The sequence below is a fragment of the Phalaenopsis equestris genome, unplaced genomic scaffold (genome assembly GCF_001263595.1).
Source record: "Phalaenopsis equestris unplaced genomic scaffold, ASM126359v1 Scaffold234529, whole genome shotgun sequence".
Lineage (NCBI taxonomy): Eukaryota > Viridiplantae > Streptophyta > Magnoliopsida > Asparagales > Orchidaceae > Phalaenopsis > Phalaenopsis equestris.
In genome coordinates this window covers 2,021-10,511 of record NW_018252440.1, presented here as the reverse complement: position 1 = coordinate 10,511, position 8,491 = coordinate 2,021, and the positions used below count along the sequence as shown (strand labels likewise).

Genomic DNA, 8,491 nt, shown 5'->3' with positions numbered 1-8,491 from the left:
CGAGACACACAAGATCATCATTCGACCGAACGCCTCGACCGATCAAACACAATGCACGATCGCCACTCAATCGATGGCCTTAGTCTGGCGGCTTCCAACAAATGGATAAACCAAATACTGTTATATCAAAATTTAAATTCTAACACATACACGAAATGCAATCTAAACAATTTATTAGAGAATTAATCATATTAAAGAATGATTTTCATAACTATTACATTCTTTCTGTAATTGTACAAAATTTATTATTATAAATAAGAGATAAAAGAACGACAAGATGAGACATGTTATTTAGACTCTCTTGGTTCCCTACATAGCAACTCTTGTTTCACTTTTTCTCCTCTTTCACTCGACTCTAACTCTCAAGCAGTTTTCGCAAAAGACAATCCAAGATCCAACTAAACTAAAACTAATAATATTTTTGATATGATATGAAAGATTTGAGTGATATAAATATAAAGAGCAAAAGTTTAAATTTTATGTATGCAAATACATTTGAATTGGGCAGAACATATGCAAATGCCCAATTCGATAATTATATAACGAAAGAACAAATTAGATGGCCCTCTTTCACTAACCAAACTAATTAAAAGTATTCATCAATGGATTCTCGTTGTCATGCACCATGATATGTTGGCCAATACATCAGCTAAAAAATAAGAAATCTTTGGCATATAACCAAAAAAAAAAAAACAAAAAACAAAATAAAGCTAATATTAATAATTTGAGTCAACTAAACTAACAAATACACAAAATTAAGAAAAAAAATATGGTTTTCATAGATTGTTAAGGATGTTCAATTCTCGTAGCCTTCTTCTCCTCTGCATCATCAAGATAATGTTGATAAACATAATTAACAAATCCTAAAATTGAAATCAATAAAGCCACGACCTTTACTCCATCCATCCTATCATGGAAGAAAACCACCGCAAGGATTGGTACCAGAGGAGTAGCCAGGGTTCCAATCACATTCGCAAATAGAGAAGAAACCTGAAAGATCAAACCCACATTCCCCACAGAGTACACCAACCAGCAAATCGCAATCCAAATCAATGTCATCACATACGTAACCTTTCCCTTCTCCGACCCTGCAAACTCCTCACGAATCCCCCTCCACTCCCCGCTTGCGAAAAGTCCGGCCACCGACGAAGCTGTAGAGACTAATCCGGTCCACAAAATCATTTCCAGGACAACGGTGAAGGTCTCGGACTTTATAACCTTCTGGTAAGCCAACTGGGTGAGGGAGAGAACAAGGGAGAAACCAGCAGATGCCGCCAGTGTTAGAGCTAGTCCAATTGAATACTTATGGCCGGAAACCGAGCCGCCTTCAGAGTGAACGCCGAGGAGAGCGGCGGCGGTGGTGAGGAGAATGATGGAGTTGAAGATGAAAGGAGTGAACTTTTGGGAGTTGAGGAAATAGGAGAAGACGGCATTGAAGGCAAGTTGTGTGGCGCAGACGAGGGAGTAGGTGGAGACAGGGAGGTAGAGGAGGCCATAAGCGTACATTAGATTGTTTCCGGTGGTAAGGAGGCCTAGACTGATGTAAATTGCGGCGAGTTTGACGATGGAGGGGCGGTGCACGGCGGCGGTGGACGACGGAGGAAGGAGGAGGAGAAGGGGGATAATGAGGGGAAAACCGGCGGAGGGGGTGATGGTGGCCATCCACACGCTCTTTCCGCCCTGGTTGTAGTAGAAGCGGCCGAGGAGGTTGCCGGAAGTATGGCCAGCAAGGATTAAGAAGCTGTAGAAGAAGAGGAGGAACCACCATTGCCAATTTGTGAGCTTGGAAGAAGATTGGGGTTGAGCGAAAGCTGCCTCCTGTGAGGATGATGATGTTGGACGCGCTTCCTCTGGAGCAAAAAATTGCAGAGTTTTAATCAAATGAGATCTAATGCTTAGAACAAAGCTCTTTAGCTTAATTTGAAACATTATGGTAGCAGTTTGGTTGCAAAATTTAGCTATGGATCCTATCTAATTAATTATATCTTTGTATTCCTAAGAAGAAAATAAATCAAACATTAAAGAAGGAGAAAAGGCTGGGGGTTAGGATTGTAGAAAAATAAAGAGGTTATAACGAAGCTGAAAACCTCTGATATGGAGCTGTATTTCTGGAGCTTCTCCCATGCTGAAGCTCTTCTCTCTGATATGAAAGAAGAAGAAGAAGAAGAAGAGAGTGCAAGCTACCTGCTGCTTTGCTATGCTCTGTAATTGTAGTCTAGTAGAAGAGAGAGACAGAAGAGTATTGAAGCAGACATTCTTGACTGGAGAAAACTTATACCGTTTTAGGATGATGCCAACTTTTCAAAACGCACGAAGCACAAAATGCGGTCCATCCTTCGCTGTGACGTCTATCAAACGGTAAAGCAGGCACTCTTACAATGCACCGAATTTTTTTATCAACCGTAGTCCCAATACACAAATAAATATTAGTATAATGAAATAATGTCACCTGTCCCAATACACAAATAAATATTAGTATAATGAAATCATGTCACCTGGATGTTAGCAAAAAAAAAATCGTTTTAGCACAGAAAAAAATTCTTATGTATTATTCTGTATTATTCAGGTCTTATTGTGATGATATTCATGTATTATTGTGTTCTGTGAATATCCCGGCGTTATAATAGCACAATAACACATCAATACTACCACAATAACAATTGAATAACGCGGAATAACACAGGAGGAATAGTCCCGTGTTACCTGGACAGATTACAAGAAAACGAGTATTTTTTTTTCTGTCATGGAGTTGATTCATTGGACTCCGAATGCATCTCTACGTTCAGAGACCGAACCTAATAATCCACTTCTATCTCCAACACTTCGCTTTTGTCTTTCAAGATGTACACCCAAATGTATTTGGAGTAATCATTAGGATTTAGGATTTAGAGATAAAACAACTTCACTTGCTAAATGATGTGGTCTTTGACAGTTTTTTTGCATTTCATTTTAATTAAATTTTTTTTAATAATAAATGCGAGTTTTTAAATTTTGGAGCTTTCCGTTGGGTTTAGGGACATTAGCTTTAAACAGCTTCTACAGTGCTAATGATTTTCACATTATTCTCATCACATTCCTATAATTATTTAATATTTTAGGGCTGCATCTTTTGTATAATACTGATTCATATTATTAATTCACATATTAATGTTTAATTTATCCTTGCAATTAATTTTATGATATTTTTCATATTAATTTTACATTGAAATTACCCATATAATAGATAACATTAAACTATTACATTTTATTTAATATATATAAATAATTAATTTGATATAGTTGACGCACGTTTCTTTGTTGTCATTTTACATATAAATGTGAAGTCATGCAATTATTGAATTTTCCAAAATGCTGCAAGTATTCAATGAAAAGGAGTTGTGGGTCTCCCTCAAGCATTTACTTAGAAGTTAGGCTCATCGACTTGATTTGTGATTGCATGAATCCATAGACTTGACTGCTGAATCTGAAAGTCTGACCCGATATTTCTGATTAAGTGCCGCTATATTTGAATCTGAATGTACGAATATCATGTTTTATATTTAAATTTTATTCAATTTTTTTTAGGAAGATTTACATGCATATCACTTAATTTTTATGTATATACTTATCCAACATTTAAAGTTGTATATATTTCATGTATTAAAATTTAAAATAGTGATTTTTTTTGATGTGATATGATCACATGAAAGATTTGGGTGGCATAAATGTTAAAAGCAAAATTTAGATTGTGGATATGTAAATATAAAGAATTGAGTGGTTTGTATGTAAATGCCCCTTTATTTACTATACATTTCTCTATCTGAGACCGCACAACCCTCCTCCCACTTAGCTCTTTCGTAATTTCTCTACGAGAGGCCGCACAATCCTCCTCTCCATGGGAGCTCTCCTGCAAAATGAAACCCTCTCCCACTGAGATCTTTCACCATTTTTTCTGCCAGAGGCTGCACGACGCTTTCCCACTGAGCTCTCACACCATTGTGGGCTCAAAAAATTCGGCTCCCAGACTCTCATGGAGAGCTTAATGTGTCATATGGAAGATGAAATAGTATATAAGACACTAACTAGAGATTTCACCCTAATTTTATAAAGAATTTATGATACGAAGTTCTAGGTTTTCCATAAGCGCAAGCCCCCTATGTTTAATTACTCCTCCCGAAAAAGTGAGAGCACTCTTAATTAAAGCTAGTTATTTGATGTTGAGTATTCAGATTAAACATATAATAACAACAAATTAAAAAGTTTAAATTATAAAATTATCACTGTTAGCTAAAAAGTGGATGGTGGGGGGAAATGATGATGAATCTGATCATGATTCCATGATTCAACCACCCGGGTTGTCATGTGTTATAATTTTTTATTTATGATTCACATTTATTTTAATAGCTTATGAGATTTATTTTGATAACTTAATTTATTTATTTAACTTATAACTTATGTCATAAATTATGATAACTTATGATATTTATTTTGATAACTTAAGTTATTAATTTTCTTACTCATAACTTATGTCATAATAACTTATGATATTTATTTTTGTAACTCATGATAACTTAAGTTATTAATTATCTTAACACATAACTTATGTCATAACTTATGATATTAATTTTATAACTCATGTAATCTCTTAAATGAATAAGAGTTACTAACTTGTGTCATTGATTTTAATAATAAAAAAATAAATTAATTTATTAAATTATTATAAATCCTATTGGTTTGTAACCCCCATGATGGATGGTGGTTGAATAAAGCATGATTTAGAGAGTGAGTCATCTCTCTTCCCAACACACCCCGTACATTTCTCTCCATCAGAAAGTACAGAAAGTTTCAAGGAATTAGAGAGAGAAACTCCATCTCTTAAAAATCAAATTTCTTCAGGTTAAAATTTCTTCATTATGAATACAGGTATGTGTTACTTTATTATAGATATGTAAAAAACATGAATTTAAAAGATCTTGGCTATTATGTATTTTTTTTTTGAAATTTGTGTCATAAAGTTCAAACATAAATTTCTAACATGTGGTATCAGAGTCTTGATTAATAAATTTATGATTTTTCATATAAATGTATTAATGTTAATTGTAATAAATTTTCGCTATGAATTAGATCTTGAATTAGATCAATAAAATTAAAGTAAATTGATGTGCTTGAAATTATTATTTATTTAATGTCTATGCTATGTTTAATTTGTTAGTCACCAAAGTAATCAAATTAATAAGTTTAATAGACGTTAAATAAACTAATTTCAATTACTCACGAGTATGTGATGCTTTTTATGAAATAATTTAACATTTCATTAAAAAAAATTTAAAATTCATTAATTATAAAATATTTTTAGATCACCCAAATGTTGATCATTTGTTTTATAATTTTTGAATATAATTGTTGTCTGTTTATATACTTAGTTAATATATGTTTATATATCCAAAGATAATTGACATGTCTGATTTGAGTATAAACAATTACTAATTATTTTAAATTTAAGTCAAACATCAATTATGATTATTATCGTGTATTGTTATATCACCCAAAAAAGATTTCAATACACTATTATTATTATAATTAGTACAATTAGTATTTTAATATGATTTTATATGAATATCTATGTAAGTTAAATGCTTGAAGCATTAATGTACGAGCATGTTTTATTTATTTGCAATAACTACTGTTTATTCTTTTCATTCGCAAGCTACATGTGTTGAAACTTTCAATGGGCTTAATTTCTCTGAATGGCGTGAGCAAGTCCAGTTTCACCTTGGTGTTCTGGATCTTGATTTATCACTTACGACTGAGAAACCCCCTGCTCTTACTGATTCTAGCAGTGCCGAGCAAATATCTTTCTATAAATCTTGGGAAAAATCGAACAGATTAAGCTTAGTGTTTATGCGAATGACTGTAACAAACAACATAAAGTGTACATTTTCTAACACAAAAAGTGCTAAGGAATTTATAAAATTTGCTGAGAATTGTTCTCAGTCTGACTCTGCTGATAAGTCTCTTGCTGGGACACTATTTAGTACTTTAACCAACATGAAATTTGATGGTTCTTATATTATGCATGAGCATGTTGTTGAAATGACAAACATAGCAACAAGACTTAAGACCCTGAGAATGGAAGTGAATGAAAATTTCATTGTGCAATTTATCATTAACTCATTGCCTCCTGAGTATAATCAATTTCACATGAACTATAACACTATGAAAGATGAGTGGAATGTGAATGAACTACAATGCATGCTCATTCAAGAGGAAGCAAGGCTTAAGAAAGGAGCAAATCACTCTATTAATCTCATGGGTCACCAAAGAAGAGCTGTAAAGAAACTTGGAAAGAAAAATGGAAAGGGCAAGCAATGACCACTAAAGATTAATGTGTCGTCTACCCCAATTCACAAAGAGGAACATAAAGGAATTAAGTGTCAGAAAGCCTGGACACTATCACAATGAGTGTCAAAAGCGCAAAAACTGGTTTGAAAAGAAAGGTAAACCTTGTGTTTCTGTATGTTTCAAATCAAATTTGACAGAAGTTCTTTATAATACCTGGTGGATTGATTTTGGTTGTACCACTCATGTTTTTAATACGATGCAAGGATTCCTTCCAACCCAAATCATAAAACCAAATGAAAAGTTTGTCTTTATGGGAAACCGATTCAAAGCGCCAGTTGAAGCTATTAGAATCTATCGGTTGATTTTAGAAACTGGACATCATTTATACCTTTTTCTAACACTTTATGACCCATCTGTTTCTCTCAATTTGATTTCGTTATCTAAACTTGGTTCTATTGGATACTCATTTAAATTTGGAAATGTTTGTTTCAGTTTATTTAAACACAATCATCTCATAGGTTATGGTATTCTTTGTGATGGACTATATAAGCTTAAACTTGATAACCTTTTCTCTAAAACTTTGATGACTTTGCATCATAATATTGGTATTAAACGTGATTTTATGAATGAAAGTTCAACTTATTTATGACATAAGCGTTTGTCAGGGTCGACCCTAAAGCCAAGTAATCCTATAGGGACTCTTCTTGAATTCTCTTATAATGATCTTACCTACTAAATGCTAGAGGTTAAGATCAATATGTGGAATTTCAAGCTGAGTAAAAAGAAGAGTTTTGAATTTCTAATGGTGGGGTACCTCTTCTAATTTTCTAAGACTAGTCAATAGGAAAGTCCTATGGCTAGACCTAGGCTACTAAAGAAGTTTTCTAGACCTCAACCAAAAGTGAGGTCAACAGGTATGTCTACTTATTGCATCAAAAATCTAAAACTATAGATGTCTTAAAGGTGTATATAACTGAGGTTGAGAAACAATTAGACAGAAAAGTGAAAATTATCAGGTCTGACAGAGGCGGTGAATATTATGGAACTTACAATGAACCTGGACAATGTCCAGGTCCATTTGCTAAATTTGTTCAAACTAATGACATATGTGCTCAATATATTATGCCAAGAAAACCACAACAAAATGGTGTTGCAGAAAGGTGAAATCGTACTCTAATGGAAATGGTTAAAAGTATGATGAGTAATTCCTCTTTACCCTCATCATTATGGATGTATGCTTTAAATACCGTTGCATATTTGTTAAACATGATTCCTAGTAAGGCAGTTCCAAAGACTCCTTTTGAACTGTGGACAGGAAGGAAACCTAGTTTAAGGCACCTGCGTGTTTGGGGTTGCCCAGCGGAAATAAGGTTATATAATCCACATGAAAAGAAACTGGACTCAAGAACAACCAGTGGTTTCTTCATTGGTTATCCAGAAAAATCTAAAGGGTATAGATTTTATTGTCCTAATCACAGTACAAGAATTATTGAAACTGGAAATGCTAAGTTCATTGAAAATGGTGAAGTTAGTGGGATTTGGAACCACATAAAGTGGAGATCCAAGAAATTAGAATTCAAGTTCCTTTACCCAAAATTTCTTTTCAAGTTATTATTCCTACAGTTGTTGAACAGTTTAACAACTTACAAGAACAACAAATATATGATCAAACACCCCATAATAAAACTGTCACTAATAAATCCGCATTAGATGAACCACATGAAGTAGTACCTAGAAAATCTTAAAGACAAAAATGGTTTACTATTTTTGATGATTATGTGGTTTATCTACAAGAATCTGAATTTGACTTAGGAGTCAATGAATATCCAATTTCATTAATGATAACCCAATTTCATTTTCACAAGCCATAAAAAGTGCAATTTCTTCTAAATGGTTAGATGCAATGAAAGATGAGTTAAAATCAATGAATCACAACAAAGTCTAGGATATCGTTGAATTGCCTGAAGTATTGTCTGAAGTTTGTAAAAGAGTCGGGTGTAAATGGGTCTTTAAGACTAAGCGTGACTCAAATGGTAATATTGGAAGATATAAGACCAGACTTTTTGCCAAAGGTTTCACACAGAAAGATGACATCGATTATAAACAAACATTTTCTCCAGTTTCTAAGAAAGATTCAATTATAATTATAATGACACTAGTAGCTCATTAT

At 33.4% G+C, this 8,491-nt stretch overlaps 2 protein-coding genes across 2 annotated transcripts; one reads left to right on the top strand and one right to left on the bottom strand.

The window, feature by feature from the left end:
• Positions 1–568: 568 nt before the first annotated feature.
• On the bottom strand, positions 569–2,308 carry LOC110038958 (probable purine permease 11). The gene is made up of 2 exons (XM_020743891.1): positions 2,088–2,308; positions 569–1,850 (listed from the first exon to the last, which is right to left on the bottom strand). Exons 1-2 carry the CDS (start codon positions 2,122–2,124, stop codon positions 787–789), a joined length of 1,101 nt encoding a protein of 366 aa, XP_020599550.1. The 5' UTR covers positions 2,125–2,308; the 3' UTR covers positions 569–786.
• Positions 2,309–5,637: 3,329 nt separating this feature from the next.
• On the top strand, positions 5,638–6,351 carry LOC110038957. Its single transcript, XM_020743889.1, has one exon. It carries the CDS (start codon positions 5,638–5,640, stop codon positions 6,349–6,351), a length of 714 nt encoding a protein of 237 aa, XP_020599548.1.
• Positions 6,352–8,491: the final 2,140 nt, after the last annotated feature.